This window comes from Magnolia sinica, chromosome 18 (assembly GCF_029962835.1).
Source record: "Magnolia sinica isolate HGM2019 chromosome 18, MsV1, whole genome shotgun sequence".
Classification (NCBI taxonomy): domain Eukaryota; kingdom Viridiplantae; phylum Streptophyta; class Magnoliopsida; order Magnoliales; family Magnoliaceae; genus Magnolia; species Magnolia sinica.
The window spans coordinates 30,529,602-30,555,854 of record NC_080590.1 but is presented as its reverse complement, the minus strand read 5'-3'; the positions used below and the strand labels follow the sequence as shown (position 1 = coordinate 30,555,854).

Here is a 26,253-nt window from a genome sequence, read left to right as displayed (position 1 = left end):
GTCTAATAAATTTTTCTACACCCGTCCACAAACTCTGGGACCCAATCGAGGAGCGGTGATCGTTGATCGCAAATCGGACCTATACGACCAAACCCCAGATCCAATCGTCTCCAAATTTTGCATGCCCTTCATCGGGCTATGGAGCTGCTATCTTATAAATTTCATGGCCAGAGGGCCACTAGAATCGCTCCAATCACCAGAATGGCCCCCACAGGGCCGTTTAAAGATTGGAATCATTGACTTAAACCCAATAACCGTTCATCCGTTTGTTCCCAAATTTTATATGGCCCCTCATTGGGCCATAAGACACATACCCACCAAATTTGGTGGCCGGAGGGGTGTTAGGGCCGCCCCTAGGCTAATATGGGGTCCTAGTAGGCCATTGTGGGCATTTAAAGAAACTTAAGGTCAAAGGGCTCAAGTCTAGGAAATAAAGCCCTAGCTCACTCATAACTCCCTCCTTTACTACAACCACCAAGGAGTAAAGAGAGAGAGAGCATAGGAACGAAGGAGAGAGAATGAGAATGTGAAGGAGAGCTAGGAGGACCCTAAATCAAGGTGGGGCCCAATGAAATCAAACCCCAAAACTCCCTACATCTTCTCCAAGAAGAACCCCTCATCCTCGGCTGCCCTTTTCACTCTGTTAATCATCTAGGTAAGACCCATCACCCATTTTCGTTGAAACCCATGTGATTGAGAAGGGATTTGCTTGGGTTCTAACAATAAATGTTGTTTTAGGGATTCCAGCCAATCAACCGTCGAAATCCACCCTCCTAGGTCGATCCCACGCCTTCTACAAATTCAAAGGTACAGACTATTGTTCTTAGGTGGCCTAGCACCAATTTTAGTACGAGCTTAATGATTTTGATTGCTTGGATGTTGTATTTGAATGTCTAGGGAAACCCTAGGAATTGTATGTTTGTTGGAATTGTCTGGATTTGCATATTTGGCTCTCTCTCTCATGATGTTGTTCGTGTTTCTCACATGATTTTGTGCATGGATGATTACATGCTCATGCCGTGTTGATTTTTTCATATATTGTTGCTTCATATTATGTATGATTTTATTACTCTTGTGTATATGATTTTCTAAGGTGGAGGAAGTGCTTAACTTTCTCACATACACCCACATCTCACATGCACTTCTTTCATGATATTGTTAGCCTTGCTTGCTTTGAGAATTTGAATTGTATGTGAGAAGTATGAGATCATGATGTTGTTTATGTTAGATGATACATTGGTAGTCGGCATGCCATGAATCACTATTTGTACCCTTGGGTTGGTCAGGAACAGGAGGAGAGCGAAGGTGGTTCCGTTGGAAGGACTGCCTCGAGGCTAACCCATGGGTTCAGGTGAGTGCGCATGGGCGACAGTAGTCAGACTACATGGGTTACTTACACTCGATGCCGTTCCGTCACGTACTTGTATGGACTCGTGCGGTGTAGTCTACGGGCTGACCAACTTTGTTTATTAACCCTGTTTGCTCACCTATGTATAGAACCTGATCTACCCTACAACCGTTGTAGCCCATCAATAACCCACTTGAAACTAGTCCACAACCTCGTGAGCCGGGCATGGTGGAATGGGACACTGTGTCCGAGCTGTCGGCCTATGCTGGGGTACCGCGCCTCCCCGTAGTGACCGCGAGTGATCCCTTTCTCTTGGTACTCCTCACGTGCTTGAAGTTGGGGATGAAGAATCTAACGGGATCACGGACCGCGGGGTCTCGGCCTCACACGTTGGGGGGTCTTGGTCTCGTAACCAGTTTAGGGCATTGATACGTGGGGTGTACCAGATTTTCCAACTTGTTGGATGAATGAACTTAACTAATAACTCGGCTAACATGATCGCATCGCATCACATTGCATCAGTTAGGGTGGCGACTCGGCAGTCGAGGTCGCTCTGAGGGAATGTTGTCATACGCGATCGTTAGATGAAGTCGCTCGAGGGAGCGTTGTGGAGAGGGCACGCATCATATCATTTATCATGCATGCACATTAATAAGATTAGCTAGGTGTTTATGATTGACTACTTTCATTAAGTTCATATTATAATTGATGTCTGTTATAACTTGAGACTAATAGCACCCACTGAGTTGATCACTCACTCCCAATCTGAGACGGTGTTTTAAAACACCAACCAGACCCATTCATAGATGCAGGTGACTCAGGGCTTGAAGAGCATGGTGAGGTGAACTTCGAGGAGGAGGACGAGCTATCCTACTTCCAGTTGATGGACGGTTCACCGCCAGCTTAAGAGGCGGGATTAGATCGTTGTACAAGGGGCTCAGTTTCATTCTTTTGGACTTACTATTCTTTTTGTGATTTTGTTGGGTGGCGCCATGTGCGACCCTTTTATTCTTTTGGACATGTATATAGATATATGTTTGATCTCTTTTATTTCAGTAGACTTGTGTGATTATGCTTCATGTTCCAGGGAATTCCAGGCTGCACAATTAAACCGGATTAAATGCACATTAATGAAAATTGGTTATAAGTGACTCTCGAGAACTCGGAAGTTGAGCGTATGCGTGACCCCCGATTTTCAGGGCATTACAATAACACATGTGTTATATCCAAATTGTTCATCTATTTTGTAACCTCATTTTATGGCATGGGCCTAAAAATGAGGCAGATTTAAAACTTATATGGTCCCAAAGAAGTTTTCAATGGTAGGTGTTCAATCCCTATTACTTTCTGTGGTGGGGTCCACTTGAGATTTAGATCTACCTGATTTTTTGACCCATGCTCTAAAATGATCTCGAAAAATGGGTGGACGGTGTGGATATAGTTCACACATCATGGTGGGACCTACACAACTTGCTACCATTGAGTGGAATTGGCACGGGACCAAATGCAATTCCATCTAATCTAATTCAAGCTTTTCCATTCTTCCCAAACATTGAGTGGAATTGGCAAGGGACCAAATGCAATTCCATCCCACCTAATCCCATCTAATACCAGGCGCCAAACGCCCCATAGAGGATCAAAGTATAGATTCAGTGTTGCTCTATTTTCCATGAAAAAGTTGATCATGTTAATGTCATGGATATCGTCAAGATCTTCTGATTGTTTGCTATGCTGAAAAAGATATTAAGCTCTATCGTCATGTTTCCAAAAGATAAACTCATAACTCTATTCCTACAATTAATTATGACATTTGATGTAACTAGGAATGAACGACCAAGGATGACAGGGATCTGAGTGCTTATATCTACGATGAGTTGAGTATTCAGGATGATATAATCTACCGGATAATAAAATTTGTCAACCTAGACCAACACATCCTTGATTATCCCTCTCGGTACACGGACTGAACGATCAACAAGTTGTAATGTAGTTTAAGTGGATTTTAATTCACCTAGACCCAATTGTTCATTTATCGAGAAAAGAATTAAATTAACGCTTGCTCCATAGTCAAGAAGTGCGTGTTCTATCTGGTGATTCCCAATTATACAGGTAATAGTTAGGCTACCATGATCTTTATATTTTTGTGGCACATATTGCTTGAGGATGACACTCACCTTTTCTGTTAGAAAAATTCTCTGTTGAATAGTCTATTGTCTCTTGGTTGCACATAAATCTTTCAGAAATTTGGCATAAGAGGGAATTTGTTTCACAAAGTTCTATAAATGGATGTTGACTTTCACTTGTTTTAACACTTCTAGAATATTCTGTGAGTTAGAGGTTTTGGTGCAATTAACCGTTGGGGGAATGCTGCAATCAACTTACTCACTTCTTTCGATTTTTCCTCATGTCAGGCATTGCTAAGTCCATCATTCTTAGTTTCTTCCGGGTCCTTGGGCCTTTCAGTCATTAGCAGAATGGTTTTGTCAATAATCTTCTCACTCCTAAGAGTCGTGATAGACTTAGCCTGCTCCATTTGACTTAAAGGGTTTGGGTCACTTATTTCATATTGCAGTTTAAGGTTAGGGAGAGGCTGGGTTGGAAGGATCCCTTTCTCCACAATTGATTTGTTCATCTCAAGCCATTGCATGGCCTTTGTAAGGCCTTGAAAGGCTTGTAGCATATCTTGATTAAAAAGCTCTTGATTTTGAATATATTTTAAGACCGCATCTTCTTGAGGGTTCCTTTGATTCAGAATTTGGTTAAGGATCCCTTGAGAGGTAGTGGTCTGTTCGTTCCTTCAACTGAAATTTGGATGATTCTTTCAACTTTAGTTATATGTATTTGAGATGGGTCCATTGAAAGGTCTTTGGTATTTTTTCACGGCATTCGATTGCTCATTCAATATTTTTTGAAAAGCAGAAATTATTGGATAATTCTCAGTTGTATGTACGTTGCAAGCACAAATACCGCAAACAACTTCCTTAGCATTATCATTTTTAAGTTCCATGGCCTCAATTTTCCTTGTGAGATTGGCCACTTTAGCATTTATATCATCTTCTTTCAAAATATATATTCTGTTCCTCTCCTTTAATTGAGTAAGCTTAGAAGTGGTGCTGGGTCTTGGGGAGATGTCCCATGATTGTGCGTTTTCAACAAGTTTGTCAAAGTAGTCCCACACATCATCGACATATTTGTTCATAAATTCCCCATTGTACATCATCTTGACCAATTAGCGTATAGAAGATGTCAGTCTATCGTAGAAGAAATTTGTTATGCGCCACGTTCCAAAGATATGTTGTGGGCATGAACTGACAAGATCCTTGAACCGCTCCCAACATTGGAAGAATGTCTTATATTCCTTTTGGGCGAAATTCATGATTGACTGCCTGATGGTGTTCGTCTTATGATATGGGAAGAATTTTTTTATGAACTCCCTTGTCATGTCATTCCATCTGCCAATGGATCGTGGTCGCAATGAGTGCAACCAAGTCTTATCATTTTCTTTTAAGGAGAAGGGAAAAAGTTTCAGCCTGATTATGTCCTCAGACACATTAGGAAAGTGTAAAGTGACTATTATCTCATCAAACTCTTTCATGTGTAGATATGGACTTTCAGATTCAAGTTCATGGAACTTTGGAATGAGTTGGATCACCTCAGCTTTAATATTCATATTTTCTGCATTGTCTAGAAAAATCATGCAGGAAGGTGTACTCATCCCTGTCGGTTGTCAATAATCTTGTAGAGTACGAAGCGGGGATGCATTATGCACCTCATTTTCATTTTGAACTTCCTCAACTGGAGGTTGAGGTTGAGGTTGATTTACAGTCATTACTTTAATTAACTGAGAGGATTTCAAGTGGTGTCTAATCTTATGATGGATAGGTAACCCTTCAACTAGTCCTCCTTCACTCAAGAGAAGGAGGGTGTTGTCACGAACCCACTTGGGCATGAAACACTCTTAGCCCTCCAATAACTAAACCAAACGAAACCTAAGAAGAAAGAAAACTAGAGCAAATAAGATATCTAGAAAAGAAAAGAAAGAATTAGAAAGAGATTACCGGATTAAAGTTGTTATGTTAAGATCCTACAAGACAAAAACAATGTTAGTTTTTATAAACAATTTCAGAAAAAATCATAACCTGAAAACAAAGCAAAAAAGTTAATCCTAATCTTAACCTAATTCTAATACTAATTAATTTCAGAAAAACGTAGCTGTAGTCCCCGGCAACGGCGCCAAAAACTTGTTCACAACCTCAAGTGTAGGGTCGTGATATAATAATAACCCGGTGAGACTGAGGTCGAATCCACAGGGACTGAACTTACACGTATTTTGACAAGAATAAAACTAAAACTAGGAGAAGATCTAAATTTAAAATATAAATAAAAGAGAGTAATTGTGAAGGATTTATCAAATATTAAAAGGGAATTAGAGCGCCAAGGATCCACTTGTAGCTATCAAGATGCTACATTGCTTGATTCAATAAATATAATTGGAATTGGAGTCCTATCCAATCCAATTAAAAGATAAAGCAATTTAAATCAAATCTAAGCTTTTCATTAACCTAATTCTCAAGGAGAATTATGATAATTGGAAGGGATTCCATCACCCTACCATGCCCAAGAGATGATGGTGAACAAAAGGATTTACCAATCTCACAACCTCAAAATAGGGAAAGAAGATATCCAAAGCTATTGCAACATCTATTGTAATTTGAGTCACAATAAATCATAAAAAATAAAAAATATTTCTTTAATATCAAACTAGAAATCAATGAGGTTCAATAAGGAAAAGAATCAAAGTAAAATAAACATCCCAATACGCTACAAGCTTCACCTCTTAGCCCTAACTAAGAGCTTAGCTAGTTATAGTTAACTTAAAAACATAAGAAAAATAAGAAAATCTACTAGAACCCATTAAGAAATCGAAGTAAAAGAACATCATCGGCGCTCCACTTAGCCCTTCTCTCCCTTTACAAACCCTAAAAGATGCTTTAAAGCATCCTAGGGAATCCTATTTATAGTTGTGGAACTCCAACTTTCGCATTGAGTTAGAAAAATCTAGAAACTGCTTTAAATTGACCCAGTTCGCATAAAATTTGCGTACTCTTTCGATGCCATCGAAGGGCCTTTGATGGAAGCTTTGATGCCATCGAAGTGACTTCGATGCCATCGAAACTTGTCCAGAATTGTCCAACGAGTTTCGCTTGAAAATCCTGAAATTCTCGATCGAATCGAACTAGCTTTGATAAAAGCTTCGATGGAAGCTTCGATGCAATGGAAGTCTATTCTGACACCTTTTCAGAACAATGTTTTTCTGGCCCTGGAATTTCAAAATATCTTTTTTCAGGACAATTCTCAGGATTTATTTTTTGAACCTCAAGTGTGTGGTTGAGGTGCATTTAATCCAATGCCCATCTCCTTACCTCGAATTACCATTTTACTAACTCATCCAACCCATGAAATGATGTCATGCGGCAATCTTCAATTTCAACCATTCAACTGTATTTTACCCCTAAAATCACTAGGAATTACAAGAAAACTGGGTAGAGAGACTATAAATAGCCCCCCGTCCCTTCACGTTTCATACACACCAAACTTCATGACCAAGCATCCCTTCTCGTTACAAAGAGAGAGCCCTAGCCATTTCCTCCACCAAGGAGAGTGAGAGAGAGGGAGAGAGAGATCAACCCTGGTCTAGCATAGCCTAACAAGAGTCCAAGCCTCCTGAGCCACTCAATCTTACCTTGTGACAACATTGTTCATCCTATTATCTAAAGCTCTATCAGTTCAGTCAAATCAACACATTAGCATCGAGCAATATCCATTCCCTTCTCAACTCTCCTGCTCCTCATATACATTAGTATCCTAGTGTATTTTCATTATTTTCATGCATCTGATTGGTGGGCGTATGCTCTGTGGCTTGCCACAATAATCAAATCTTGCCCATAAAAACATTAGCTACTTAGCTGTCGTTTAACATATACATTGCATCCCATCATTTTCGTCATATCTGACTAGAAAGCGCGTGCTCTGAAACCTGCCGATATAATCATAGTAGGTCCATTAGAAACCTTAACCGGTTGGTTGTCGTTTTACCATAAGCATTCATATATCATTAAGCATCCTTCGCACCCCGTACTTGATCATTTCGAACGTATGCTCCGCGAATTGTTGATATAGTCGGACATTGCCCATCAGAAATTCGGATTGATCAAACACCTTTACTACTGCATCGTATTACATTTTCTACATCGCACTACATTTACAGCTTGCGAGAACTACTCATATTCTTCATAAATTAGTCAGATCTTGTGAAGTAAAAACCGTACACCTGCACGTACAAAGTGGGTGCCTAACACCTTCCCTCTCTGTAACCGCGGTAACTTACTCAGAATCTCTAGAACGTAAACTCATGAGTCATCTTGGGGTTAAGGATCTTTGGGTCCTCAATCTTAAGCATTTCTACAACTCTAACTGACTGTAGAATCATAATAATTAGTTAGTGGCGACTCTGGTCAAATATAACACATTCACCCCCTTTTACAAAAGCCCTCTAGTGAGGCAACCAATAAAAAGGAAGAGAGTAGATCTTTTACACCCTCGGAGAATCACGCCCTCCCCTATGCAGCGTCCACAAGGTGAAATGATGTGTGGGGCAATGTTCATCTTTGTTGTCACCAATTCCTAGGAAAGCGAATCAGAATGAATTGCAGGTAATCTGGATAGATTTGCGTGGTGTATTTAGAGATTTTTGGGGGTATACGAAGAAGATTCTACGATAATATAGCTAGAGCGCATCGAGCGATTACACATCATCCACTAAACGGTTTAGTGAAGAGTGATCGTGTTGAAACAGTTATAGGACATATGGCAAGTTTAGAAGCAGAGATGGGTGAGTCATGCTAAACGGTTACAACAATCGTCAGAAAGTGAGAAGCATGTAGATGGCAGGTTAAGGCTATAAATAGCAAATGATTTCAACAAAGCAAATTATCTCATACCAACCCAATCAAACCATATCTATCTTTCAATTATCTGTCATTTACATTCCTTAGTTAATTTGTAGCGTTAATCAAGTACCTGTTAACTTTACCTATAATTTGAGTCTACACTCATACGTTGTATTCATTTCGAGCATCAATCAGAGTTCTCCATTTTAGAAGGTGTTTTGCAGTTGTTCTCTACGACTGATTGTAAGAATTTCTTTATTGTTCCTTGATCTGTATTGAAAAAGTTCTTTCATATGGAAGGCAAAAGTGTAACCTATTATTAGAGGATAAACCCTACCTTCTGACTATTACTTAATTATTTTTATATATTGTGCGAGTGGTTGAATAGGCGATCGATCTTCTTCAATCTTAGTCACATGCTACTCAATATTGGTCACATACTGCATATCTGCTTATCTTGGCACATGGGGTCATAGTTGTTCTGTTTGAATTGAGCCACACATTCAATTATGATATGCTCACATTTATCACTTGACCAAATCTGTAAATCGAACCACAACACTGGGTATGGTGTTGCTTAAATTGATTGATGTAATTAAGATGAAAAGGATACATATATAATTATTTGTGTCGTTGCCAATTCAATATTGTGCAATTTTTAAATAAGAACTTTTAAAAAATATTTTTTTTTGGGGCCTAGTTAACAGCTCGAGTTTGACTAAGGTAAGTGCGTAATAAGAAAGAAAATGAAGAAGGTTTTCCATTGATCATGACACTTGAGAGCGATGTGTGGGCCAATCCAATCCTCACCGGTCCATTTTTCCTTACCGTAAAACTATGTTTTATGTTGGTGACAGTGGATCTGGACCGGTAATATCGTATAGGCATCTCTGGACCGTTCATCCAGTTGCTAATGATTTGGAATAAGAATAGATGGGATGATCCTAGCAGTATGATTGGTAGCCTTCCGTAAACAGTGGTAAAAATCAATACTAGTAAATGATCAGATATTCATAGTAGTATATTGTAGAAATTTGGTGTATTTATTGTCTAATAGGTGTGACTTTTAATGCATAAGCCATCTATGACAAGAGCCACTTGATGGACGGCTCCAATTAAAACATCACACAACGAGTGTACTTTAGACTGATGGCTCTACCTTATTCCATTTTCTTGCTCCACTGTACGTCCACTTTGGGAGATAAGGAGTCCTTTGATACTTGGGCTGCGAAAGTCACTTGATACACATGCACTCAGAAATTCCAAACAGAGGTATACGCCAACTCAAAAACAAAATAAACCACGAAACTCATTGCTGATTAGCCTCATTCCCACAATGGGATTGGTTGAGCAATACTAACCTCTGATTTGTGGACAATTGTTTTTTGAAATATCGAATATTGGATACTTTTCATTCTTAATTGTCTAATAAATGTCCATCAATCTGATTGTTGGATGATTAAATAGGGGCAATTTTTGGATCATTACACATTAAAGACTTTTGGACAGTTTAATTTGAATTAATTGCATTTCACTACTTTTCGGATCATGATACATTAAAGGCTTGGACGCTTGATTTGGCAAGTTTAATTTAAATTACTTGCATGGAATTCCAGGTATGTAATTTTCAAGTAATTTATACGTGCCTGCTTATTATCTATCCCACTCTGCCAGATTATCAAAGTTTTTCGTTTTAAAATTAGGAAACGATGCATCTTGTCCACCCAATCATGAACATGACCGTTGATGGTGATTGCTAGTGGGCCTTTTGTGAGTTGATAATTAAAACATTGTTTGTGTAGTTGTTCAATCTAGACAAGTGGCCACACGTATTATGAACTGCCTAAATTCGATCAAATGTGCACAGTTAAATTAGTGCCGGGTGTGCAAGGGTGGTACTTAAATCAATTGTGACCCCAAGCATCAAACTATTCGGATTATAACTAAATTTGTGAAAATTGTCCTAACTGTTCAGCCACCAATTATTATTGTGATCAAGCAATTTTAGAAATGGAGGGTTAGTCACTAATAATGAGATCTTTTTGCCTTGTAATTGATGATATTTCCTTCAATGGTAACATCGGACCAAGTTTCTTAATAAAGCCATAAAATTGGACAAAAAAAAAGGTTGAATAACTTATTTTATTGATTGAAATATGTGAGCAGTACAATTAGCGAGAAGAAATATAAATGAGCAAAAAAGTGAATAAATACATACAACGGGTTGTGCTAGCAAAACAGTTGTGGAAATTACATACGGTCGTGAGACAATTGTGGTCTGAAGTCAGTAGGATGTAACTGACAATGTTTCAAGTAGAAACTCGATAATCAAGGGATCCGATGATAGTAGTCGTAGATATTTAATATACTCCTAAGTATCTAATGTAGCAATGCACTAGATGGTAGCAGTTTTAAAGTAAACTAATGGCTCCGGACTTGCTACAACATGACTGGATAGACCTGAAATGACTAAAGAACTAAACTTAGGAATTAACAACGTTATGTTATAAAGAGATTGATTATTTGTGGCCAGGGCATAGGGCTCTTATTCGAGTGTTGTTTTAATCTACTTCTAATTTCAGATGGCTTTCTGTTATTTACACATACTTTTTTATTGCCTTGGAGAAAAATAGTAAACATCCTTAGATTTTTTTTATTTTTATTTTTTATTCAAAATAACTAGAGCTGTACACGAGCAAAGTTAGCTCGGTAACTCGCTCGACTTGACTCGAAAAAGCTCGACTTGACTCGGATCGAAGCTGAGTTCAAACCGAGTCGAGCTGATTTTTGGAGCTCGAATGAGTTCGAGTCGAGTTCGAGTTTGACCCAGCTCGAATCGGCTTGACTTGAATACTACTCGAACTCGGCTTGGTACAGGGTATATATACCATTTCAAAAAAAAAAAAAAAAAACTCTACCCCCTTTTCAAAACTATCCCACCCGGCGCCCAACCCTAACCCTCTCTCCCTATTTCCTCCCTCTCTTCCGCCCTCTCTATAAGTCCGGCGGCCAGCGAAGCTCCTCCATCATCCCTCTCTCTCTCTCTCTCTACTCTCTCCCTCTTCCTCCCGATGCTCTTGTCGGCGCGCTTTTCGTGCCATTCGCATCATGTGGTGGCGCTCGTGTATTTAGAGACAGTAACCATGTCAGCCGGCAGAGAATACACAGTATATACCTCTTGTGTTGGCTGCCTTTCTTGATGAAAGGGGTATACACCATCCGAATCCCAATGTCAGCCGGCGGGCGAGTTATCTCTTCATGAGAGTTGTGAAATTGCTTAAAGCGAAGCTCGTGCCTTTCATAGAGAAAATATTGCAAGTATTTCAACTCTTAACCTTTTATTCATTTTTTTTACCCATCCTTTTGCTCCTCTTTTAGCTGCTCTGTTTTATAGCCATTTCCCTTTTGTTTTCTTTGTTTTTGGTTTGTTGCGTTCAGAGTATTCAAGATAGAAGTAATTCTAAGATTCACATAGCTCATAGATTCTATGGAGGGCAAATGGAGATATCTACTGTACATGTGGCACAAGATATTTTCTTCATTTCTGCTCTAGGCTAAAGACTCAACCTCGGCTTGAACTTGGCTCGAACTTTGCTTGAACTCGGCCGAGCAGAATACGAACTGTTGTTTCGAGCTCGAAGGTCGAGCACGAGCTGGGACTTGATCAGTCCGAGTCGAGCACGAGCTCAGCTCGACTTGTATACACCTTTAAAAATAACCATGCTATATGCAAATTAGATTACAAGAAATACTGTATTAATAGGCCTTTGGAAGCTTCGTTAGCACTTTAAGAGTCACATGCGAATGCTGGTGCAGATGATGTTTGCTTTTTTCTTTTTTTATTTTTTTTTTAAAGTGTAGATGTTTGTATGGCTTAGAGGGGATCTTTTCTTGACGGAGTATATGTCACAATAAGTACTAATAATTCTTCTTGGCCCAAGTACATTTTTCTTCCTTACAAGTATGCTGACACATGGCAGCTCTTTATCGGAGTATGCTGACACAAGTAAACGGTTTGAACGTGTGAAAAAAACAAGAATTATGAAAGGTGGATGTCAGTGGAGTGACTTAAGCTTGTGGTCACGTTCCATTATCTGTTATGGCAGACAAGGGTGGCCCATTTTTATCTGGACATGCATGTCATCCTCATCCCATCATTTACAAAGGTTGTCCTTACGTCATTTCTACCCCAATACGTGGTAAGCTAGTACATGACAAGGTCTGACATTACATGAGCCACGTGTCAAAATCTCACAGAAAGAAGATCATAGCCATTCAAACTGACCTGGGTTAAAAAAGAATGTCCCATATTTCAAAACACGTGTGGACAATGAAGATCTATGATCAATGAGATTTTCTTACATGAGCCACCCGCTCGATGCATGGTGTGATGCTCAAAACACATCATCGCGGGGCATGCGGGGCATACAAAGCTTGAATTAATGCCCATGTGTGTTCGATTTCATATTATTTTAAGTTTTTTTTTTTGTTTACCACTGTAGGCTTCACTTTTAAGTCACGTGCCTTATTAAGCCCTTCCAAACTTACCTTCCCACAAATGTCATTTTTGAAAGCTGCGACCTTATGGCTACGGATTATAACCGTAGCCATTGAGCTTGATCGTGAAGTGAAGAAAATTCCTTACGAAGTGAAGGAAATTCACCGCGAAGTGAAGTGAACGAAGTGAATGAAAATTGATCGCGAAATGAAGAAAATTTACTATGAATTAGATGAATTGAATGGACTTCATTGCGAATTCAATGCATTGAATGTAATTGATTGTGAAGTGAAGGAAATTCACCGCGAAGTAGATGAACTGAATGAAATTCACTGCAAAATGAAAGAAATTCACCGCGAAGTAAATGAAGTGAATATAATTGACCGCAAAGTGAAGGAAATTCACCGCGAAGTGAAGGAAATTCATCGCGAAATGAAAGAAATTCACCACGAAGTGAATGAAGTAAATGAAATTGATCACAAAGTGAATGAAATTGACTACGAAATGAATAAAGTGAATGAAATTGACCGTGAAGTGAATGAAGTGAATAAAATTAACTGCAAAGTGAATGAAATTGACCGCGAAGTGAATGAAATTTACCGCGAAGTGAATGAAATTGACCGCGAAGTGAATGAAATGGATTTTCGACCATCGAACTGATGGAATCTTGAAAAATAACCGAGTTGGTTGGCTAAAGTAGCTTCTCCTACCCCAAAATCATATATGGTGCATCAAATAACTCATTCTAGTTTAGCAGATATGCTTATTAAATGAATAAAGAAAGAAATGAATAAAAAGAAAGAAAAATATTTTATATGCTTATATATACATAAATATTTATTAGAAAAAAATGTAGGGGGAAAAAGTTCTCCTTGGAAAAATAAAATAAAATTGGATAGACTGTCGCAGCACTGTTGCCGGACCAGGCATATAAGAGGAAGTGGATTAGTTGGTGCAAGTTTCGTGGGTCTTATCATGAAGTATGTGTTGTATTCAAACTGTCCATTCATTTGGCGAGCTCGTATTAAGGCTTAAGATGAAAAATAAGACAAATCTAATTATCAAGTGGACCACACTATAAAAAGCAGTGGGGGATTGAACGTCTACCATTAACTTTTAGGGGTCACAGAAGTTTTGGATCAATATGAAATTTGTTTTTCCTCTTCATCCAGGTCTTTGTGACCTTATGAATTGATTGGATGGAAAATAAACATTATGTTGGGCCCTACGAAATTTTTAACAGTGAAAATCAATTTTCTCGCTGCTATTTGTGGTGTGGTCCAATTGATTTTTGTATATGATTCTTTTTTTTTTTTTTTTTTTATTAGTACAATGCTCTAAAATGATCTCGAAATATGGCTGAACGTTGTGTATATAATAAATACATAACTGTGGGGACTATGTAACTTTGATCTCTTTTGAATAGTTCGTTCAACTCGGAGTTCAAGGAGCGTCAGCGCTCGTCTTCGCACACCGGCTAATCCACTTCCAAAAGAGAGGCAGGGGTATTTTGGTCCGGTGAAAAGTCATCTGGACAGCAGGGGAGTAGTCGGGGAAGGTAAGTTTGGACGGGAGTAATAACGTACGTGGGTCAAAAGTGAGGAATACAGTGGTAAAAAACTCTATTATTTTTCCTCCCATGTCTATGTGTGTATTTGTATACTTATGCAAATGTGTGTGTGTGTACACACACACACATATCATGGTGGGGCCCACGTAGCTTGACCTCATGGGAAGTTCCCATGAGCTCGACCGCATAGAATATATATATATATCTATATATATAATGTTCGCACGCAACACGCACCTATTTGTGGGAGCACTCATAAGCACCTTTGCACACATGTCATGGGTATAATTTGAACGGTCTACGGACAAGAAAGCCTCTTGGCTATACTCTACGGTCTGCCTCCGATAATTCTTTCCTTCTAGCTCAGTGGATCTGAGCTGGGTGTGCGAGAATAAAGTATGCTCCATGTACAGGATCACTTGCTTAACTAATTACTGTAATGACTGATGCAAGACCTTTCATGCTTATGGGTAAACAACAAGCTCTCCTCGTTCTAGCTCTTGAAATGGAAAGGATGCTCTTGCCTTTACTTCTAGGTCTATATCTTAGATATCTTGGAGAGAGTTAAGATCCATCGGCTGGTCGCCTGCATGATAGGGGCTTTCACTTCCTTCTAGCGCCAATGATTTTTTTTTTTTTTTTTGAGAGAAAAAGAAGACGTGATGCAGTACCCCTTGAAACCTCATGAGCCTAATTTCTAGCCCGATCCAAAACTCTAGCGGGCCATAACAAAGAGAAATGCAAATCAAGGGAGGAAACCATTTTCTTTTGCCATGGCCCACTAGATTTATGTATCGGGCTGAAAGTTGGGCTTATGAGGTTTCAAGAGGTGCCGCATTACGTGGACTGTTCAGATTATATGCCCATGACACGTGTACAAAGGTACTTATGAGTGCCATGTAAGAAGGTGCGCAGGTGAGCATTCCTCTCTCTCTATGTATAGTTGAATAATCAGATCTCTTAATTTCACTGGGTATTGAAATCTTGATTGGGCCAGTTGTGAAGTTTACATGACATCTAAACCTTTCATAAGGTGAGTACAGCCACGATAAAGAGAATAATATCATAAGGAATCAGACCGCCAATCGTTATGTCATTACTCATTCCTTTCCATAGTCTGTTCCCCCTATTGATTTTTTATTTATTTTTATTGGAAGCAGTTTTCTGTCATTTCCTAAGAGGTATGATAAAATCAAAGGGATAGCATCGTCCCATTAGGAAGATTTTAATGCATGGCCTTTTCACTGTGGGGCCATCACACCAGTCTTTTCACTACACAAAAAAGGGCCCACTTGTATAATCTGAGAAACTGAGGATATTATGCTTCCACGTATTCAGAAAATGGATTATATAATCCATTTTCTTAAGTAGCTTGTCTTATTCCTTGGGAAATATCTTGAGCCAGCAATATTGTGGATGGCCCACCTTTTGGTGATCTGGGCCTTTCACCTGGGCCGGATATGCACAGAACTGTAATCTTGTTTCGTTGAAAGTGGGCCGGTCCAGGTGTGACTCAGTCTAAATTGGACCCAGTCAAGTTGTCTTGGACTGTTGGGTGATCTAATTTCTAAGCTATTCATCTAAGCCATTGGATGTGTGGTGACCTAAACCACATTTCATGCCTCCAATTTGAGTTGTCTGATGGAATACATTTGCAGAATGGCCCATCCAGGATGGGCCCCATTAAATAATCAGTGTAAATCAGTGATGATGCGGCCCGTGCCAAAACACTTGTTGGGCCCGTCTCCAAATAAAATCCAATACCCTCATCTCAGGGATCATTTATCACCATCTTCAAGGGCAAATGATGTAAAGCAGGTCGGGTACAATTTCATGACCAAGATGGACCAGAAAATGCCTGAGTGGAGGTGGAAGTGATCCAGACCGTCAGAACCTTAGAACGGGCATATCTCACAAACCGGAATAAGTTATCCAATGTGCCATATATGATTTTGCAGTAGGATGAGATACTTTAGCCACCTAACCCTGCTATGTCAGGTTGCGCACGTACGCCAAATTTGCGAGATTCCATCAGATTCACTGTCAAATTTTCATTTTATTTTTGTTTTTATTATTTATAATAATTTTTTGTTTGATTATAACTCTTCAACTGATAGGCTTTAGGAGTTGTGTCCGACATGAAAAGTGCTTAGAATAACTAGGAGAATGGCATGGTTGAGCCAAATAGAACACTTACTATTTTTGGCTACAAACCATGAGGTTTAGTAGAAATCACTGTCTAATAAACACCATAGCTCGAGTGGTAGACTGAGTGAAAGATACCTCCTTTCAACACCTGACGTCTTGGTATCGATCCCTAGTGTGGGTGGCTAACAGTGAAGTGTCAACTGACGGTGGGGTGTACTATCAAGCTAACCAAAATAAAATAAAAAATAGTAAGTTTAATATTTATAGTAAGTCATTATTTTTAGGAGTTTTAGTTATAGTTTAATTTCGAAACTCCTTCCAAGGTTTACTATCCCTCTATTTAAAGGATTGTAAGCTTGTTTATTTCAATTATCAATCCATTTACAATTTTTTTAGAATTATTCTATTTTATTAACTTTTCCCGTGGATTTAAGGTATCCCTACGAGGAGTCCAGAAGCGAGCACGTCCTTACCTGCGTCAATAAAGTAGTCGTATACTTATATATTCCCCATCAATTCAACGGCTAGATTGGTTTTTCATCATGGATAGTTTTCATGGTAGACTCCTGTGATGGTTCACAACCATTTTGAAATTTTGAAAATGGTAGTGATTCAACTGCCTCACGTAAGCTACTAATCTACAGGTAACCAGTCCATCCAAAATATGGGCCACATTTTGTATAGAACCTATTTTTAGAATCAAACTGATCAAGGAATCCTAGCCATCCAATTGATGGCTATCAAATGGATGATTAAGCTCCATCCACAATTTCTTGGAAGATCTAGTACAACCATGCACATTTGTAGAGTTGAAAAATGCCACTTCTAAAATACGAGTCTATCCCAAGCCCATAAGCTTGTGGGCCCATGCCCATCTACTCACAAACACTGAATTGCAGAAATGCACGAGATCTGAACTTTTCATCAGGTGGGCCCACTCTTTAGATGTTGTGGCTTAAAAATCACGCCTAGTCTACAAAACAAATGGACGGCTAGAAGTGGATGTTGAACGAAAAGATTTTCTTTTCGTAGGAATCTCAAGGAATTCTCAGCTTTACAGTCTCTTCACATTTACATGAATGATGTGCGTTTGGTGCACATCTCTCATAGCTATACACGCTTTCAATCATACATAAGTAAAAAAAACAAAAAAAAAGGCCCACTCCCAGTGTCTTGCACGATCAAGAAATCTCCATCGTACATTTAAGACTATGGAAGTTCCTGGTTCTGTGGGTCCACACCATAAGCTAGGCTAGCACATGTATCTCACTTGTCATTTGGGGTTTGCTGGTACATCCAAACACGCCTTAAGACTGTATCTATGTACTTGGGTGTTGCCAGTTTAGTCTCTCTTGAAGTTGGGGACACAACACACAGTTCATGAACGGGTGAGATGCCTCTGAAACCTAGATCGTGGCCATACGGTGGGACCCACTTCCAAATGACCACATTTGAGTCTGTTTTACATTGCTCTAGCATGGTGTAGGATCTTGTGGTACGTAGGGAAGCCTTTGTTGCAAGCCGAGACCTGCACAATCCACAAAAGAAAAACATTAGACACCGATACAAGTGCATGTCCACGTACGGACAATGGGGGTGTTTTTGGGTCATGATCTATCTACAAACACAACAATTTCAACGGTCTAGATTGATGAATATGAGTTGCCACCACTGCATAAATGAACCGTTGGTGATCAACTCATCAGGTGGGTATGGCCCATTGGTTTCTTTTCTTAATCATTCTTTGTTTTCCTGATTGACCCACCTGATAAGTAGACTAGACTGGCTTTTGGGTCACATCCTTTAGTCAATAAGGCCCACCTGATGCAAGACTAGGATGGTGCCATGTGTCACTTATTCCTAAACTTCTCTAATATATTAAAAAAATTCCATTGACGTTTTTGATCAAATGAATTATAAAAAAATAAAATAATATGGTAATTCATAAGACCATGAAAAAAACAAAAAACACCCATACATCAAATCATAAAACTAATAATGTTAATTTTCAAATATGTGTACCATAAAACTAAAAATAGCAGGCACATCAAAAGACTTGGAAATGTTCAAAACGAAATTATTTATTTCACAGGTTCAAATTGGAACACAGATTTGAAACACTGAAATAGACAGGTGGGGCCATCACCAACGGATGGCTCCGTCACTTCCACGTATTGGTGACAACTGTTACTATTCCCACACGTCTATTTCGGTACTGATACAAAAAACACATGGACCCCATTTACTAAAGCCGCGTTGTGCGTGTCCTGCATGGCAGAGAGACATTTGAAAACGCGGGATGGGATTGCCTGAATCCCTTCGTACAATGAGAAGGGACAATGTATGCCTTGGGATTCGAGGGGATTTTAAATCTCCCGGTTGTTTGGCACTATAAAGCAATTAGGGGTTCCAAATTCCCTCAATCAGGATTTGAAATCCAACGTAAGACTTTGGATTACATCTAAAATTATTCCTATAATAGCATGTGTAATATAGTAGCATGTGTAATATGTGTATCACTGGACTATTAATTTACTGGACACTTAGCCCATTAATGATATCATAAAATAACTAGATTATCAATTGCATCACTATAACTAGTTTTATATGATGATCAACCTTGTCCAAATAATGTCCATGTAAATCAATGGTTAAAAATTGTTGGTTAGTCAATCAGACATGATCTTGTGCCTGTGGCCCACCGAGACTTGAAACTTTATCATTTTTTAGGAATGTATATATTTCAACGGGCTTATTACAACCTTTGTATCAAAAATTACGTAAGTTCACTTATTAGAGATATTAAAGTTGATTTAGTAATTAAATTTAAACCCCTGCAAATATACAATGAATAGCTACTTTTGGATCAAAGTTAATTCTCAGGCTAGGGTGCCAAATACAACAAGAGGATTTGAAATCCAGGGGGTTTCAAATTCAGATCCAGGCTCGCAAACAAGACTTCATTTGGTCTTTTGATTACAATGATAAATGGTTGTAAATGAGTATTGATTATTAACTCTTATAAGTAAGTGGTAACATTACTTACATTTAATTCAAATAATGATTTTGCTACATTATTTGTATCAACAAAATTCTTGGTAAAGTTGATTGTTTTATAATTTTAAAATGTAATGATTATAATTACTTTATTTAGTTTTACAAATATACTTGATGATTAATTTACAAGCAAGGATCCCTGTAGGTGAAATGATGTTCTCCCCTTTTCACTGCAGCTTTACCTTTGACAAGTACATGTAACTTCTTCTTTTGGGTCATGTTAGCAATAATTGAAAATTCTTGTAATCAAGTCAAGTATTTCATACTCCAAAACACAACTTGATCTCCTAAATTAGGCGTACAGCTCTACTTTAGTAGCCTATACTAGATCAGGTTTATAAGGGAGCATTTTGATCCTAAGTTACTTAAGCTTTTTTTGCCTTAAATAGCTTATCTTGATTTCTACTTATTAATATAAAGTAATTAAATAATTTTAAATTAAAAAATTACTTATAATTAATCATAAAATAAACTTAATTATCTCAAATAAGTTGTATATTTACTGCCGTAACTATAAAAATAAAAAAATAAAAAAATAAAAAAAAAGTAACTAATTTGAAGGTATCTAAAGTGACCCTAAAAAAAAAAAAAATTACATGACACAAAGTCAAATGCAAGGCAAGTGAACACCATAATTATGAAAATCCGAACTCAGTGCACACAAATACACCTTATAGTTCAATATATATTTTTTTAATTTCCATAATTTCTATATTTTAGTGAAACATGACTATTTGTACATTTTCAACTTAAAACTTAGCTTGGGTCAATTTGGCAAGATTTTGAAAATTTTGCTACCTTAGCTAAAAAGGAAAATGTCATTGACCAAACTTATTACATATTATTTTGATTCTTTTTCAATTAATTTATATATTTACCATTTTTATAAATTTTGTTACTAACTAAAAAACCAAGTCAATTCAGCTTTTCATTTATGGTGTTTACCAACTTTGTTTGGAATTATGAGGAAATGAGAGTGAATTTATTGAATCCATAAAGTTGTCAAATTCATAATTTGTATTGAATTTGAATTTGTCAAATTCCAAAGTTCATATCAATTAATTTACAAGAGAATTTATTGTAACAGTAGTGCTTTTATTACAAGGTAACGACTTTTTTTAACGGTTGAAAGAGTATCTAATTTCAATGATTGATATTCCTGCCAAAATCCTACTTCCCAAATGGGTGTCCCAAATAGGGCTATCTAAACACATCTAACGGTTCAGATCATCAATCCAGGATACTTCAACTCTAAACAGTAGCCGTCCTGTTTGGATCATCAATCCATGATATTTTAACTTTAAATAGTAACCGTCGGCCAGAATACGACAAGCATTTTAAATATGAATTTTGATCATCCTATATTAAATTAGAATGATGGACGACCATGAATATGCCATGGGCAAAAGTATGAGTTGACCCAACTAATTCTCTGGCCTTTAGTTCTGTGACGTACAAAATCATTGAATGGCTGAGGGTTTACATCCAAATCCGATCATAGGTGGGCCATACATGAATTGATTTTACACCAATCCACGTGGCCTAGCTGACGTAGTGGGTGGGCTACCTGCCTTTCACGCTTTTAAAATACGCGTTTGGATGCTTATCCAGTCCCCACCATTACTACAATGGTGGGCCCCACACGGACGGTACACGTCGTCCGCACAAAACTTCTTCAAGAAGTTATAAACAGAAAAAGTCACGTGGAAGGCGGTCTGCACCCGACATCTGCACACGCCTAAAACAGCGAGCCGTAGCTGACCACGTGGCAGGTTACCCATGTGCAGTGAATATGTACCGTTGGTTATCCGTTGTGTGTATGATGAACGGTCCAGATCTGGCATTGGTGTGACTATTTATACGTGTGGATGCACATGCGGGAAAAGAGTGTTACCGCTTCTAGATCGATTCTGTAGATGAGGAGCTTCCGTCTTTCGCGACAGCTGGTCCTGTAGGCAACTACGATGTGGCCCACCGCTAATAATAGCGAGCACATGAACATGGCATGGATGGCCCACGACTCCTGCACCGTTAGATCATGGTGTTGGAGATTTAATGTCGCACCCTGTCCGTTGATCCTTGCCACATAAACCCATGCCTTTAGAGAAACAGCTACCACCGATAGCAAAGAGCACAGCGTTGTTACTCCCATGTAGGGTCCACGAGAACGACGGGGCCCATCACACATGCAATATACGCCTGAAAATAAATAAATAGATAGATGAATCAAATGAAAGAAACACGTACATTGGAACACGTGGGCAGTCTAATTGTCAATCTAGACCGTTCATTGGACAGATAAAAAAAAAAAAGAAGAAGACCGTCTTTCCACCGTCCATCACAAGGCGGGTTTCCTTATGTCCACTACATGTGAGTTGCACCATAACATAGCTCCAATACGGTGCACTTCATTGGCACCATGCCTTCAGTGCAATCCACATGTTTCATTGATGGCCCATAAAATAGACGGTCAAAATGGATAAAACAGAAATATTCCAATCAGCAACATCTGCGTATTAGCATTCTAACAAAAATCAATCAAAGAAAAATATTTTTAAGATAAATGATCCAGTGCTAATATTGGCAAACGGTTTACGTGGGGCCCACTGGGATACATTGATGACATCCACTCCGATCATCTTGAACGTCATCTCTTTTTTGATCATGGGCCCGAAAATCATGCAAATTCATGACACAGGAGGGCCACACAAGCAGGAGATTCCCGTTCTTAATTCTCATGGAGGGCTCACTGTGTTGTGTTTATGCCATCCAATCAATGGAAATCAAACATCTGCCCACAGATGACCGCGACCATAAGAATCAGGCCATTCTGAAACTAGAGTGTGGCTCAAGGAGAGCCAATGGTGGCCGTTCCCCTCTCAACTATTCTGATCGTGTGGCCCACTTTGAGTCATGTGTTGGTCTGATTTTTGGGCAGATGGGAAATAAGCATTCGTGCATTATGGTCGGTGTAGATCTCATGAACACATCACGGTGGGCCCCACACGACTCGTTTGTGCTATAATTATAATGAAAACGTTTGCAGCTGAAGTTTGTGGGTTTAGAGAATTGGGGACTTACAGATTATGATGATGGATCTGGCGATGGAGATGAGTGGGACATCGATGATGGACGTCCAGAAATCGTAGTGTTGAAAATGAGAAGAGAGAGATTGAAAGGAGAAAGGAGAGAGAAAGGCAGTGAAGAAAGCAGAAGGGAGAAGGGCATCAGCTAAAACAATGAGAAGAGGGGCTGAGAAGAGAAGGAAAGAAGCAAACATGCTTAGTAGAAAGAAGAGAGTCTTCAGTCCTCTCCATATCTTTCTGGGCTTCTCCTTTCCCATACCCATACCCATATCCTGTTTTTCTGTGAGAGAGAGAGAGAGAGAGAGAGAGAGAGAGAGAGAGAGAGAGAGAGAAGGATGGGAAGAGAAACAGGGAGAAAAATCGTTTTAAAGAATGGGAAGAGGGGAGAGGAGGGAAGCTTCGAAACTGCAGGCTTTGGAGTTTGACCACAAAGGCGACGGATGACTTTGACTGCTGAGAGTTCATGTGGACCAGAATCATCCTTTTGCAGCGCGTACAATACCCAATGTATGTGGGTCCAGGATATTTTATAGTAAGATCCACTCCGTTCATCAGGCTCTATACTTGATTTTATTTTTTAGGAACAAAAATTAGATGGATCTACAACTCAGGTGACCTAGACCACAAGAAACAATAGTGATGGGATGCCAACCATAGGTTTTGGTGTGGGCCTACATGGCGTATATCTTTCATTAAATCCGTTAGTTAGGTAGAATTCACCACGATGAATAGAAGAAACAAAAATCTGCCAGTTCCAGAACGGGACCACACTTCGTGAAATTTTACATTGTAACCATTAGTGTGGCCCCTGATAGTATTTTATCAGGCAGATTATTTTTTTAAATGTACGGTGAAAATAAAATTTCTCACCTGATGGACGGAGTAGATTTTACATATAAAACACGGAAAACACAGAGCTCTTGGTATTCTACGCACCGCGTAAAACAAGTGCTGTAGACGATTCCTATTCCCACCATAACGGAAACGGATTGCAGGGGAGTAGCCAATCCGTTTCCGGTCATATCCATCTTCTTCTGGGAGCGGATTGGCTGGTGTACCACACATCAGCTATATAGCTAGTGTAGGTACGTTAGCAAGTTCTGTTGTCCTATTATGAGGTATGTAGTATATCCAAACCGTCCATCCATTTTTCGAGCTCGTATTAAAGTTTGCGAAGAAATAAACATATCTAACGATCAAGTGCAAGTGGGCCACATTGAAAAAATGAACGGGGGATTGAACGTATGCCATTGAAACCGTTTTGAGGTTCACAGAAGTTTTGGGTCAATATGAAATTTTTTTTCCTATTCATCCATGTCTTTATGACGTTATGAACAGATTGGATGGAAAATAAAAGTTATGGTAGGACCTATAAAATTTTTAACGGTGAAAGTCATTATCTCGGATACTATTTGTGGTGTGGCCCAGTTAATTTTTAAATATGATTAATATTTTGTAAGATACTCTGAACTTATCTCGAAAAATGGATGAACGGTGTGGATATAATAAATATAACATTGTGGGGCCCATGTAACTGTGATAACCTTTGAACCGTTCGTACAACTCGGAGCTCGAGGAGCCTCAGCGCTCGTCTTCACACGACACGTACCTACACCACCTATATAGCTGATGTGTGGTATACTAGCCAATCCGCTTCCCTTCTTCGGAGGCAGGAATGCTATTTGCAGCCACCTTATTAAAATACAAGCGCTCCTCAGGTGCCTATGTGAAACACGTGTAAAAGATCCGAGACGTTAATCATGTCCACCTCACGATGAATATTTCTTATTTAAATTAATTCGGCCACTCCACTTTTCAGATGGGCCACAGATTTACTAAGCTAAAAATGATAATTAACTGTCTGCATTCAAAACGTGCGGCCAACCGGATGGTTGGACCTGGATTACTTTTGGGTTAGGTGAGATTTGTAGATGTGGCGGCTTGATGAACAGCCCAAATCTTTCACACGTGTGGGTGCTTGTTCTTGCTGGATGTTGATTTGGCGGCTCCACGTATGGATATCCCCAGAAGCAATTTTCCAATAGGGAGACCCGATAATTGCGTGTCCGTCGGATAAATAGGTGGGCCCCATGTACGGCACCTATAATGAGAAACGCACGTGCTAGATTTGGAGCCTCCACCGAGTGCATCTCGGAGCAAGCATGCCCAGCGTCAAAATTTAAGCTGTTTCACTAATCAGCTAGGCCACACGCGTATATTGAATACAGACCGTCCATGAGTTTTTTTTACTAACCGTTCACTTTCCCTTCCTCATATCTGGTACACGTGTGCCTGGTTGGCACGTGTGCTGCGATTCACCCGTTCAATCTCTCTCGCCAATTGCAGGAGCATACCACTTCAACAAAAAAGTGTCACATTTTTTATCAGGACGCGGATTGGCTACTGTTGCTGCCAGTAGCGAGTTGCTACTGGCTGGTGGTCTGTGGGCCCCACCATGATGTATGTATTTTATCCACTCCATCCATCCATTTTTCAAGATCATTTCATAGGATAATTTTAAACATTAGGCAGATTTAAATCTAGGTGGACCACACCACAGGAAATAGTTGTAATTGAGCGCCCACAATTAAAAACTTATTGGGAGCCACGAGAGTTTTGGATCAAGCTAATATTTGTGTTTTCCCTTCATCCATGTCTTTGTAACCTAATCAACAGGTTAGATGGAGAATAAACATTATAGTGGGCCGTGGAAATTTTTTAACGGTGGCCATTCAATCACCACCGCTTTCCTGTGGTGTGGTGAACTTCAGATTTAGGTCTGCTTCATTTTTGGAGTCATGCTCTTAAATGATCTGGAAAAATAGATGGACGGTGTGGATAAAACAAAAACATCATGGTAAGGTCCACGGAGGACCGACAGTAGCCACCATGCTACTGGCAGCGTCAGTAGGCAATCCACGGCACAAGATTCCTGTTCACATGGCGCACATCTAGTTGCACGTGCAGGATCGAGACGGTTATTCTGGTGGGCCCCATTGCACTAATCGGACGGTCCATGACTCCTAACCATCCAATCAAAGGACATAGATATAACTAACCAAATGTGGACCATTGGTCAGACATTTTTAACCATCCATAATTCTCATATTCTCTCTCTCATCTGAACCGACGGTTAGAATCTCCAATCTCTGTATTTTGTTGGGGTGCGCAATCACCAGTTGAATAGTCCAGACATCATCCACGTGTGCCATGTGTCCCAAATAAATGAATCTGTTCAACATGTGATCCTTTGTTATTTTATAAGAGCCACGTCACTTGTAACGTTTAAATGGAGGAAAATTCTATTTTGATTTTGATAGAATGCGGGGCCCGGCATCACAGAATGTGGGAACAGTCACCGTTAAAACTTTCCAGATTGTGTGGGTCCACCATGTTTTTGTACACCATCTTGTTCATTCAGAATAAGGGCACAACCAAGATGAATGGATTCCCAAAAAATTAGGCCATTCCAAAACTATGGTGGGCCACATGGTCCACACCACGTGATTTTAGAAGTTGTAGGAATGATTTACATGATATGGCTCATCTAATTTTTGAATGGGCCTGAATTTTGGGATACATGGAGAAAATGTGAA

General features: G+C 39.3%; 1 protein-coding gene across 1 annotated transcript; it reads right to left on the bottom strand.

The window, feature by feature from the left end:
• Nucleotides 1-17,519: 17,519 nt before the first annotated feature.
• LOC131233296 (uncharacterized) lies at nucleotides 17,520-22,981 on the bottom strand. Its single transcript, XM_058229949.1, has 3 exons — nucleotides 22,653-22,981; nucleotides 21,466-21,770; nucleotides 17,520-18,042 (listed from the first exon to the last, which is right to left on the bottom strand). The coding sequence occupies exons 1-3, from the start codon at nucleotides 22,924-22,926 to the stop codon at nucleotides 17,977-17,979; spliced, it is 645 nt and encodes a 214-aa protein (XP_058085932.1). The 5' UTR covers nucleotides 22,927-22,981; the 3' UTR covers nucleotides 17,520-17,976.
• Nucleotides 22,982-26,253: the final 3,272 nt, after the last annotated feature.

What these genes read in the sequence shown, in the direction of transcription:
- LOC131233296 (XM_058229949.1), bottom strand. Translation starts at nt 22,926, where the DNA reads ATGGGTATGGGTATGGGAAAGGAGAAGCCCAGAAAGATATGGAGAGGA. An exon ending in CAGATCCATCATCATAATCT is followed by an intron (nt 21,771 to 22,652) that starts GTAAGTCCCCAA and finishes ATTTATTTTCAG; the next exon opens with GCGTATATTGCATGTGTGAT. An exon ending in ACAGAATCGATCTAGAAGCG is followed by an intron (nt 18,043 to 21,465) that starts GTAACACTCTTT and finishes TGGATTGTGCAG; the next exon opens with GTCTCGGCTTGCAACAAAGG.